The sequence below is a fragment of the Chinchilla lanigera genome, unplaced genomic scaffold (genome assembly GCF_000276665.1).
Source record: "Chinchilla lanigera isolate Chin_1 unplaced genomic scaffold, ChiLan1.0 scaffold00036, whole genome shotgun sequence".
In the NCBI taxonomy this organism is placed as follows: Eukaryota; Metazoa; Chordata; class Mammalia; order Rodentia; family Chinchillidae; genus Chinchilla; species Chinchilla lanigera.
This window is the reverse complement of record NW_004955437.1, coordinates 20,606,351-20,618,699: the sequence shown is the minus strand read 5'-3', so window position 1 is coordinate 20,618,699 and position 12,349 is coordinate 20,606,351. Positions and strand designations below refer to the sequence as shown.

Here is a 12,349-nt window from a genome sequence, read left to right as displayed (position 1 = left end):
GTCCTGTATCCTTTTATACAGTGTAGCCACTGTTCCCTGAGGAATCAATAAGGAAAATGGGTTTCCAGGGGGACAGTGACTAAGATAAGTCATGTCATATTGAGCCTGGCTCTGCAATCTTAGAAGGGGTTGCTTACTCCCTAAATGGGGGTGTAACAACCCAACTTACATCTAAGCTGTGAAGATTTGATTGGGTGGTGAATGTAAAGTATGGGAAAATACTCAGAGCAGTGCCATCTTGCAGGTTAGTTGAGGGGATTGGAAATACAGTAGCTTGTGTCCAAGGCAGTGTCCAAAGCAGGGAAGGCTGTGTGGGCGGGCACTGTGGTTCCCTGGGGCTGCGGGTGGGAGGACAGCTGCTGTGCTACTCTGGGCTCTTGACCGTTCCCTCTTGCCACTCTCCCGGCCTTGCAGTCTCTGAGCCTGATCGAACGAGGGAACCCTGCACGCAGCCTGGAACAGGTGTGTCGCTGGGCGCACTCCCAGCAGCGCCAGGACCCCGGCCATGCTGAGCACCACGACCACGTTGTCTTCCTCACGCGGCAGAACTTTGGGCCCTCAGGTATGCAAGGTACTGTATTTGCTGTGGCCAGGTGTGCGCAGCCTGCAGGGCACAGCTGGGGATTCAGGCTGGGCCTAGAGAAGTATGGGCTCTCTGGAGGGCTCTCCCCAAAGAGGTTGGAAGGGACAGGACCTGCAAGGATAGGTGGGTGAGCTTCGGAATGGTTTCTTGGAGACCACGGCAAGTGAAAGGGTCTTTACTCAAGTGCATGCTGTCTTGGTCCAGCCTGCAGATGGTTGTGAGTAGCCAGGTTTGGGGCCCTGTAATTGATGTCCCAGCTGCTCAGAGGGTGGCTGCTTGAAGAACCCCCAGTGAACCTCAAGATCCTATTGCCCACACCATGTCCTATGTCCTTATCGCACACTGTGGGTACTTCGGGATGGTTCTGTGGGCTCTGGAAAAGTCCCTGCCCTGCCCCATGCCTTGGTAGCCCAGCTCAGGGACCCAAGATCAGGTCAACACCCGAATTCTCCCAGTTCTCTGATGAAGGCACAGTCATAGTCTTTGCCTTCCTCCATACTATGCTGAGCAGAGGCTCAAGGGGAGCGTGAGATGTTCACTGACAGAGTATAGATGACTGAGAGCATCTGGAAACATGTGCAGTTTTGATCCCCCCAGCTCTTCATAGGGGGAAACTGCAGCAGAGTGCGGTGAAGAGGCTCGCCTGTGCCCCACAGCACACAGCTCTGAGACCAAACTGGCTCTCCAGACACCACGTTGAGGGCTATTTTTATTAATGCTAGAAATCAATCAGCCAGCCCTGCCCATGCCAAGGGCTTCTTGTCTGAACCAATGAAGCTCCAAACATGGTTTGCAGACACACACATATACACTCAGACACAGACACACACACATACACAGAGACATGTGCACACACCACACACGGACACTGTACGTGCATGTATAGCCATGTGCACAGATGCTCAGCAGGCACATGGGCACACATAGACACACAGACACATGCACACTTGTGCAAGGATGACGTGGCATAGGCAGCAAGTCCCAGACCTCCAAACCATATGAAGTGCAAGACCACTTCAGTAGCACTCTGCAACAGGGAAAGCTCCCTCTGGTTAACTGTAGGTCCAGGGAGGGAGCACTTTCTGCCAGCACCCCTCCTCCTTGCAGCCTTCCCCAGCTCAGTCTGGCCTAGACTGTACCTGGGTCAGGTATGTGTGTGGCTGGGTGTATGTGTGTGTGTGTCACATTCTTGGTGCTGGGGATTGAATCCAGGACCTGAAGCACCTTAAGCACACAGTCCACTGCTGAGCCCCACCTTAGCCCTGGGTGGGTCTGAGGAGGAGACCCTGAGGCATGGGCCTTGCACACAGCGGTGTATGTTGCCAGAGAGAGTGCTGCTCTGCTGCCCTGCTGCCCTGCCTCAGTGTCTGTGTGGCCATCTGCACCTTTGCCGGTGTCTCTACCTCTGGAGTCTTTTCACCTGTCCTCAAGGCCCATCTCTGCCACTTCATGAGTAATTCCCTGTGCCCCTAGGTCTCACCAGCCGATGCCATTTCCTTTCCCTGCTTACGGGTCACCCCTGCCCCACTTTGCTTCCTGAATCTGGCCCCTCAGGCCCACCCCTAATCTGATCACCCGATCTCCCTGCCAAATTGGACTTCCTTAACGCCATGCTGAGGGTATGCTTCATGGAGTGGAGGTAGAAGCATGGGACTGATTCCTCCCCGTTTTTCTTTTTCTTTTTCCATTTCCATTTCCTTTTCCCTTTCCCCTTTCCTTTCCTTCCTTGTTGTTTGTGAGATAGTCCCTCTCTATGTTGTCCCAACTGGTCTCAAACTCTCAGACTCAAACAGACTCTTGCCTCAGTGTTCTGAGAAGCTGGGGTTAGAGGTGCAGCCGCTGTGCCTGGCTCCCCATAGTAGTCAGCACGGTGTCACCCGTTACCTCCACCTAGAAAGCATTCCGAACTTGTTTGTTGACTGACTGACTGGCTGACTATAAGACAGGAGGAAGATGGTGTGGAAGGAGAATGTGCACAGGCCTGTATCCTGCTGGGAAATTCCACTACTTGTTTGGAGGAGTGGCCAAAAGAGTGAGGGAAGCTGTAGGCCATGAGGGATGAAACCCTGGGACACAGCGGCAGCTAGGCCCAGGGTTGCTGTGCATGGGTAGGACTTTGTGAGCATCATTTCCTCCAAGGGCTTCCAGCACTGACTGGGTCAGGGTGTACCTGCAGTGGCTGGGCTGGGCTCAGACCTCAGCATGTCCCACCTGACCTGTCTGTGACCTCCCCGTCTCTCCTTCTCTCTCTCTCCCTGGCAGGGTACGCGCCTGTCACTGGCATGTGTCACCCCCTGAGAAGCTGTGCCCTCAACCATGAGGATGGCTTCTCCTCGGCTTTTGTGGTGGCCCACGAGACTGGCCATGTGTAAGTGGCATTAGGAGGGTGGGCAGGGCCAGTGGCTCTGTGGCCATGGGCTGTGCCATGACCTCTGAGGAGTGCTGGGGTGAAAGGTGTTGCCCAAATCAGGTTCTGGTCCCAGTATCTCAGGAGAGGCCAGCAGAGCTTGCTGCCACTGAGGCCTGGTGTCTCAGATCTGCGGGTTGATGGAGGTCTTACCTGCGGAGGAGATGTCCAAGGAGCCCTTGGCAGTTCTGGGTCTGCCCCATGAAGATCAGATGGGGCCCTGGCTTTGGGCAGGTCAGGAACAGTGTCCCTGTCACAGGCAGGGCCTACTGCCTGGGTGGTCTTTATTCCTGGCTTCCCTCTGCCCTGAGGCCCTTCTGAGACCTCATCCAGCTCACGCTGGTGCTCTGCGCCTATGGAGGAGCTGGCCCCAGCCCATGGTAAACAGGCTCACTCTGAGCCCTGGCAGCAGGCCTGGTGAGGCTGGCGGGCAGGCTCTGTGGCCAGGAGGTTGTTTACAGCACATTCACTTGTTCAGCCACAGTTCTTGAGCACCTATCGTGTGCCATACTCTGCTCTAGGAATGGGTCTGAGGCAGAAGTCAGGAGAGAGACGCCTCCCAAAGGCCCTGTCTGTACAGGGGTGGGGCTGAGGGACACCAAAGGAGCAGTGGTGGCTCCTCTCCCTGTGCCTCAGGTTCCCCTTGGTGATGGACATGGAGGCAGACCCCAGGGAAATTTTTGGGTTCCTTCCCTGCTGTGGGAATTGCTGGAGCTAGAAGTTTGCAGGACATAGTCTCTTCCCAGAACAGAGGTCCCTTCCTGTGCAGAGAGAAGGTCAAGCTCCAAGGCCTCTGCATCTGCCTAAGGGTCAAGGCCAGGTGTAGCCACTTGGGAATTTTTAAGAATTAGGACCATTGGGCTTTGGCATTACATGCTAGCTGTAAAGAGCACATTTTGAATATAGGCTCTCATTGGGGTCGTTGCTTGTCCCATGCCGAGCTCTGTGTGGGGTTCCCAGGGTCTGGCACACAGAAGGGCTGCATGCAAGAGACTGAATCTGAATTCCTGATTGAGGTGGGGAGCAGGGTCTCCCACTTCAGATCTGCCTGCCTGCCTTCCCAGGGCAGACTCCGTAAATGACTCGCGACTCCCCTCTGTCCCCCACCTACCCCGCCTCCCAGGCTTGGCATGGAACACGATGGGCAGGGGAATGGCTGCGCAGACGAGACCAGCCTGGGCAGTGTCATGGCGCCCCTGGTGCAGGCTGCCTTCCACCGCTTCCACTGGTCCCGCTGCAGCAAGCTGGAGCTCAGCCGCTACCTCCCGTAAGTCACCTCCAACCTTGGCCAGGGACAAGGGAGCAAGCAGTCTGAGCAGAGGTGGTGCAGTTGGCTGTCACCCTCAAGTCATCACCCAACCTCGCTTGACTCACATGTTTTTTCCAGCCCACACTCCCACCACCTGGCCTAGAACACGCCCGGTAACATCACAGGTGGGTTAGTCCCAGTGTGCTCAGGTGGCCATTTGCATAGATTTCCTGCTAACACCCCAGATTTCTTGGCCCCACTCAAGATGCTCTTAAGAATCTGCTGGAGGTTGGGCCTGAGCAGCTGCATTCATCCAGCACTGCAGGCAGTACTCCTGCTGATGGCTAGTAGTCACCAGGCTGGGGCTTGGGTATCTCAGTGCCCCCAGGGCCCCAGAGAAGTGGTATGGCACGGAGAGCATGTTGGGTGCAGGACAAGTGTTAGATTCAGGAGCCCGAGGCCTGGGAATGGGCAGAATGGGTCTGGGTGGGGCAGGTGGAAGAGAGATGGACTTTCTGACCTGCCTAGTGTACCCTGTGATATCAGTTGGCTTTGCCTCTTCCCTTGGGGCAGAATGAGTCCTGAACTTGTCATGAATCAACTCTTAGTCTTGGCTAAGAGTGCTTTCTTTTAATGTGACCAAAACTGACCTATAAACAGTCCACAAACTGAGCTGCTAACCCTAGTCCCTGCCCCTAGCTGCAAATGGAGCCCTCCCTGTCACTGGTGGAAACCAAGTCCTGAGTGAGGAGGACACTCAGGCAGCCTGTCCTCCCCGGAAGAAACGCCCCTGCTCAGGGCAGTGGGTACAGGTTCCTTGCACGTGGAAGGCCCCAACCCCTGGTGAAGGAGTATGTGGGACTCCCTCTCATCAGGCGGGCTCACTTCCGTCTCCACTGCAGGTCCTACGACTGCCTCCTAGATGACCCCTTTGATCCTGCCTGGCCCCAGCCCCCAGAGCTGCCTGGGATTGACTACTCGATGGATGAGCAATGCCGCTTTGACTTCGGCTCTGGATACCAGACCTGCTTGGCAGTGAGTGTCCCTGGGCTCTGACAAGCTAGGACACAAGGTCCCTGTCCTCCTGTGAACCAGGCTAGTCACTTATGAGGTACTTTCCACCTGGCCAGCCAGTGGCTCTGGGGATGAGTCCACAGGCTTGGAGCCAGCATGGTGGGGGAAGGTACAGGGAAAACACCGTGGGCAGCTGTGTGCAGAGACTTGAACATGGGTTTGCTCTGGGGGAGATGGGATGAGTAGCTCAGGGAGCACAGGGCAGCCGGTGGGATCCTGCCAGGCCCATCCCCTGGGGAGTTTACCTGTGAGGCTATTGGGTTGTCAGACCAGGAGCTGGGCCCACCAGAGTTCCCACCCTTAGGAGAGTTGGGAAACATTATGGTCTAACACCCCACTCGTGCACATCACCTCTCGGAGTGAGGAGCTCACATCTGTGTCCCCATCCGCATGCCTGAGGCTGTAGATACACGTGACTCTACCTGTCTCTTCCCTGCAGGACAGGGCGGGGAATACCCTTGAGCTCGGAGCTCAGCAGAACCAAGCAGTGCCACTGTGGGGCCAGGCTGAGGCTCAGAGAGGGGACATCTCAGGGTAGGAGGCTTCCTGATGGGGCAGGCCTTCATGATCCAAATGCCTTATACCCCCCACTGAGGGAATGCCTTATACCTCCCTCTTCCCTCCTTGGAAGCCCTGTTTGGTATCATGAGAAGCGCCCGTGTGCGGTCACCTTCCCTGCTCTCCAAGCCAACTGGGACATGTAGTCTGACAAAGCACTGCTTTTCTCCGGAAGAACAAGGACTGGGGTTCTAGTGCCCAAATGTAGCATTGGCAGATGCTTGTCTGGCGGGCAGAGGTTGCTGCAAGAGGATTTAAGGAAACTGGGGCTTTCCTGGAGAGGCCAATACACACAGGACCAGCCTCTGGCCTCACTGAGTGTCCATGTCAGAGGGAGATGGGGGGTTTTAAACTCTTCTGGCTCCTTTCCCGGCCTCCCCATGTGCTTAGGGATTTGAAGCATCATGGGCCAGACCTCCCCAGAGCCTCAAACCCTGGCCCCAGCTCATGACAAAGTGGCTTCTGCTGAGGTAGGGAGGGGGGCCGGGAGAGAGGGGACAAAGGGCCTGTGGGCTGTGCTGGCCTTGTCTCAGGCCCCTGATCAGGGAGGAGGGCCCTGAGAACCACTGCGTAGGGTTGGGGTAGGGTTGAGCTTGTGGATGTGTGGGGTTCTGGCTTTCTCGGAGCCCTGGGCCTCAGCATCTGCCACCCTCTCCCCTCTGTCACTGCCCTTTGCCCCCTGGACAGCTGCTCAGAGCTGGAGAGTCCAGCCCATGACTCCCTCCCCTTGCCACCAGTTCAGGACCTTTGAGCCCTGCAAGCAGCTGTGGTGCAGCCACCCCGACAACCCGTACTTCTGCAAGACCAAGAAGGGGCCCCCGCTGGACGGAACTGAGTGTGAACCAGGCAAGGTACCAGCAGGATCTGCAGTGGAGGTGCTGTCCTGGGCTGTGGGGGCATCCGCAGGGTCCTGGGGGCCTGTCTGCGTGTATGTATGTGAAGGGGGGCAGTGCAAAAATACAGGTACGGGCCTGGTGTGAGACTGATGTGCCCAGGACCTCACAATCCCTTCCATTCTGTGCCATGGCCTTTGCCTCTGCGATCAGCCAAGTTTTGTGTGATCCCAGAGCCCATGTGGCAGGAACGGTGACTCCCATGTTACAGAAGAGGTTACAGAACTTGTCCGGACCACACAGGAGCAATTAGGAGACAAGAGATGAAGGGAAGACTCTGGGTGTCCTGCCTGCCCCCCTGCCCCATGATGCTGTCCCCGGGCTGTTGCATCCCCCTACCCCCCCTGCAGCCCTTCAAGTGTTTCCTGGTCTGTTTTCTCTCTTGCCCATGGCGGGTGCCAGGGCTATATTTTCAGGGGTCTTGTGTCTGGTTCCTGAGCTGAGCCCCGTCCTTGGCCACTGTGTGGTGACCTTGAGCCATTTTTTTTTAACTTCTCCAGTGCCACCAACCCAATTTCCCTCTGACCAGGCATCCTCCCCACCCCTCCCGGTGGTTCTGAAGTGACTGGATCACAGCAGAACAAGTGAGAGAGCTGGGAAGAAGCAAGATGTTAAGAGGTTTTTACAGCCAAGTGTAGTGGTGCAGGCCTGCAATCTCAGCGCCCTGGGAGGCTGAGGCAGGAAGATCTCAAGTTCCAGCCCAGCCTGGACAACTTAGTGAGACCCTGTCTCAAAAATAAAAAACAACAAAGGACTGGGGATGTAGCTCAGTGCAGAGGTCTTGGGTTCAGTCCCAAGTACTTTACCAAAAGAGAGAGGAAGGGAGAGAGAAAGTGGGAGGCGGGGATTTTGCTCAGCCTCAGCTGTGAGCCCAGCATGGAGTGCCTGCCCTCTGCCCTCTGCCACATGGCCTCTGCCCTGCTGCGCATCTCCTGATTTGTGCCTCACAGATGGGTGGGGCTTCCTGTGGCCCTGGGCAGCCCAGTGGGCTCCAAACCTTGTAGGTCCTCTTCCAGGTCTGTCCACTTCTGATGTTTTCCTGGGTATTTTTAGAGCACCGGGTGTCCCCCAGTCAGTTTTGCACACACAGTTAGTCAGGTTCTCAATTGTGGCTGTGTGTTCAAGTTTCTGGGGAGCTTTAAAAACCCCCAACCTGGAGCAGGTAGTGACTACAGATGACCAGAGGTGATCCTTTGGGGGTGGTGAAAATGCTCTAAAATTGGATTGTGGTGAAGGTTGCACAACTCTGTGGATTTATATTTAAAAAAACCATTGAATTATACACTTGAAATGAAGGACTTTATGGCAGCTTATAGTTTTCTAAAGCCCTTACCTCTAGAGATTCCACTCCAGCTCGAGAAGATTGTGCCTTTAGTTCTCCTGGGGTGATGAATGAAATCATTGCACATTTATTATCATTATTAATCTCATTGAATAATATCTGCCTGTCGAGGGCTGCATGTGCCAGGCATCGAATACTATGGGTGGGTACAGCTACCTATACTGTACCTTGAGGGGGCTCAGGAAGTTGAGCCCCTGGTCTGAGGTTGCTCAGCTCTTGGCAGGGGTAGGACTTTGTCTGGCACCAGGCTTTCTCTTAGCATCTCTTTCTCCGGGCCCCCTGTGGGGTCCACCAGCTTCGCTGTGTGCCTGCTTGGGAAGCCTCCATGGCAGGCTCCCCTGCAGTGGCCCCGGGTGACCTCATGCCCTCTGCTCTACCCTAGTGGTGTTTCAAAGGTCACTGCATCTGGAAGTCACCGGAGCAGACATATGGCCAGGATGGAGGCTGGAGCCCCTGGTCCAAGTTTGGGTCGTGTTCCCGGTCATGCGGAGGTGGAGTGCGATCCCGCAGTCGGAGCTGTGACAACCCCCCGTGAGTGTGCTTCCCTGGGGTAGGCAAGGCAGGGGACCCCTCTCTAGGGTGGAAGGACATGGAAAGGGAGGCAGAGGGAGACAGGGTGAGGGAGCAGATGTCCCCCAAATGTCATATACTCTGTTGGTAAGGACCCAAAACTGGGGTGGGTCTGATCACGCCACCTGCATTTGCTGGGTGGGATTCTGACTTCTGTGTATGCGTCTGAACTAGTGATACCCAATTGTTCATGTGCAGATGCCCAGAACCTGGGTGGGCTAAGACCGCCAGTTAAACCAGCCCTCCCATGACCTGAGTCCTCCAGCTAAGCTTTGAGTAAACACTGATCAACATGTGCTAAACACGATCCCTAATTTTATCTTCCACTGCATGAGGCAAAACTTCCTTTGGTTTTCTTTTTTTTTTTTCCGATACCGGGAATTGAACTCACAACCTCATGCTTGCCAGGCAGGCGCTGTGCCACTGAGCTAAATCCCCAGCCCCTCCTTCAGTTTTCTTAACTTACCTCTTTCTAACATCAAAGCTCCTCAGCCCTCACACGAATGCCAGCATTCTGGCATGATGTTTATTGGTCCCTCCTCATCCCCTATGTAGGATCCCCTCCCCTAGGCCATGGCTTTGGAACTTGTGAGCCCCAGCAGAAGGAGCTGGCTTAGGATGGCAGACTGGCCCAGCCCCTCTTGGCGTAGGGTAGAATGATGAATACTATGGAATGGCAGTCACAGGACCGCGGCGGCTCTCGCATCCTCAGAAGTAGTAGCCATACATACTCTGCAGAGATAAGGAGCTCAGCACCTGCAGAAGCAGCCTGTTCCGTGGCTAGGCAGATAGAGTGGCCCGCTACACCTGGGAGCCAAATAGTCTGCCTTGTGAGTTTCATTTGTTGAAGGGACAAAAGTCAAGGTGATAGGAATCCATAGCAGCACTCACTTTGCTGAACCACCTTGTAGTCAAGTCTGACAGTTATACCCTTGATCAAAGCTGTGATTGAGCTTCCCTGTAATAATAACTGTTTTATTTTATGAGGCTTAAATGAAATAATATGTGTGCCCTAGGCACCATGTCCAGAGCAGGTGGAACACGTAAGAGATGACAGCTGCTGTTGTAATTGTTAGTTTTACAAAGTGTAAGTTCTTGGTCAGAGCCAGCAGGATGCTAAGCACTTAGGTGTGTAAACCTGCGTGAGTCTCACAGCATCTGCCAGCAGCAGCTATTATCCTTGGAAGCTTTGCAACAATTGGCACTTGAATACTTCAGACTCTCACCCAGTGCTCTTGGCTTAACAGAGAAAAGAGCACAGATTGCTTTACAACACCCTTTCTTATCGTTCTTCAAGATGCACCAGGAGTAGGTAAAATAAGAGGCGTTATGGTCTGGATTTTCGAAGGAGAAATTAAGACGTAGCACAGCCAGGATTTGGATACCCCACATTCTGATTCCAAATCCAAGTCTCTTTGACCACTCTTTAGTTTATTAGGATATTGAATGGGAGTGGATGCAAAGAGGAGTACTTGAGTCTTTTGTTAAGTGCCCACTGCGTGCCAGACTCTGTGTCAGTTGAAGGAGTAATCAGATGGGTAAGACTGACTTCCAGCCCTGTTGGAGACAGTTGGCCATTCCCCATGTCTGTCTGTCTGTCTGTCTGTCTGTCCCAGCCACCCATACACACAGGGGGAAAAGTGGTGTCTATCTGAAGGTGGAACAATCGGGGAGGAGGGAAGCTGGAGACCGTGACCTCAGCAGCCACACTTCGGGTCCCTCTGTAGCTCATGAGTTGATGGAGCTCTGTGACACTGCCCCAGCACCCGCCCAGCCCTTGGCCTTCCTGGCTAGCCAGGTCACCAGGTCTCTCTGTGCCAACCCAGCCCAGCCTATGGAGGCCGCTCATGTTCAGGACCCTTGTTCGAGTACCAGATCTGCAACAGCGAGGACTGTCCTGGGCCCTACGAGGACTTCCGGGCCCAGCAGTGTGCCAAGCGCAACTCCTACTACATCCACCAGAATGCCAAGCACAGCTGGGTCCCCTATGAGCCAAATGATGGTGAGTGCCCCCGCCATGTCTTGGGCACCCAGTGAGGCTATGTGAGGCGACTTCCTGTGCTCCCACCAGCGAAGGTGAAGGGATATCAAGGCATCAGAAAGGGCACTCCCTGGCTCGTGTTTAGAATGCCAGCATCCTCAGGCTGGATGTCATTACAGATTCCTCCGGGCACCCTTGCCAGGAGTGTTCTTGCTTCTGCTTGAGCTTGTCCCGTTCTGAGAAGCTCACCACTCCCTTACTGCTGCCTGTCTAGGTGTGCTGGTCAGAGTATTGGACCTCCAGACTATTGGAGCCCCCAGGCCCAGGTCCCACAGGGAATCTGGCTCCTGTGCATGAAATCCAAGGCCATCTTGGACATTGTAGCTGCAGCCTGTAATCCTGTGTGCTGGAGGCAAGAAGTCACCAGGTGTCCTTTGAGGTCAGGGACCAGGCGCAGGAACAGCTAAGTTCCTTAGGAATGTGCTGCAGGAAGGGCTTACTTTGGAAGCCTTCCGGTCCCATCAGAACCTGAACAAGCAGCTGTGGTGTGGGGAGGGAGCAGGGAGGCCCAGCAGGCAGCTGGACTTCGGGGTTTTCCCAGGACTTATAGATAAATCCCAGGAAGTCAGCTAAGAGCCAGCTCTGCGTCATTTAAGAAGCACAGTGAGTGTTTACATATTCTCTGGGATCTCCTTTTTAGGACATCAGCAGCCCAGATAGGAGAAAACTTCACTGTCATAACAGGGAGGGACCTTTTCCCCCTGCCTTACTGCAGCTTCATTCACAACCCAAACGCAGGCCAGCAGTCTGCCTCACTTTCACACTGCCATCTGATGTGTGTGAACATGTTCAGATGCACCATCAAGCTACTCTGGGTGTGCCCGGTGAAGTGTGGTAGAGGTCTGCTACTCAAACTGGACTGCCAGGTTAGAATTCTGCTGAACTGCTCACTGCATGGCCAAGAGCAAGTTGTTGAACTTCCGGTCGGTCCTCGGTTTTCTCCTCTGTCATGCTAGAATTTGCCTCACTGAGGTGCTGAGAGGGTTACAAGAGCTAATTCATGAGAAGGTTTAGAGTCACACATCAAGGGTGTGTGAAGGCTTTGGAAAGGGCCAGTACACAGTAGCACTGAGTATTGGCTTACTATGATTATTACTATTTTGTCACTTGATTTTTCTCAGTAATCAAATAGTGTGGCATTCTTCTGATCAGGCATAATGATAATAGAGAATACCTGGGTCACACACCTAATCAGTAAGTGCCTCACCAGGGGTCTTCAGTCCCAAGCTGACCCCAGAGCTTCTTAGCTGGGCTGTGCACCACTGTCGTCTGGGCCTCCTGCTGTCTGCCAGCCTAGCTGGGGCTCATCGTGGTCCCTCTGCCCACAGATGCCCAGAAGTGTGAGCTGATCTGCCAGTCGGTGGACACGGGTGAGGTGGTGTACATGAACCAGGTGGTCCACGACGGGACACGCTGCAGCTACCGGGACCCATACAGCGTCTGTGCCCGTGGCGAGTGTGTGGTGGGTGCCATCCGGGGGACGTTCCATGGTGCCGTCCTCATTTTCCATAGAAGATAGTGTGGCCACATCTGCCGCACTCAGGAAGCTCCTGAGTCCTCTGTACAGCCCTAGGGTGCTGGGAAGGGGTCACTTACTGCCCAGCCTCATTCTCAGGAGAGGACACAGCAGGA

General features: G+C 54.6%; 1 protein-coding gene across 5 annotated transcripts in view; it reads left to right on the top strand.

Annotated features, from left to right (window-relative positions):
- Nucleotides 1-12,349, top strand: part of Adamts14 (ADAM metallopeptidase with thrombospondin type 1 motif, 14) — a 71,798-nt gene that overhangs the window by 45,376 nt on the left and 14,073 nt on the right. For 4 of the 5 annotated variants that reach the window (XR_001235098.1, XM_005390049.2, XM_005390050.2 and 1 more), the window contains exons 6-13: nt 415-571; nt 2,846-2,951; nt 4,114-4,257; nt 5,142-5,274; nt 6,609-6,722; nt 8,489-8,637; nt 10,503-10,678; nt 12,046-12,179. Coding sequence is in view for 4 of the 5 variants with exons in the window: in XM_005390049.2 (XP_005390106.1) it covers nt 415-571; nt 2,846-2,951; nt 4,114-4,257; nt 5,142-5,274; nt 6,609-6,722; nt 8,489-8,637; nt 10,503-10,678; nt 12,046-12,179 (1,113 nt within the window). In the remaining variant the exon portion in view is untranslated. The remainder of the gene's footprint in view (nt 1-414; nt 572-2,845; nt 2,952-4,113; nt 4,258-5,141; nt 5,275-6,608; nt 6,723-8,488; nt 8,638-10,502; nt 10,679-12,045; nt 12,180-12,349) is intronic. The other variant, XM_005390051.2, reaches the window with a different exon arrangement.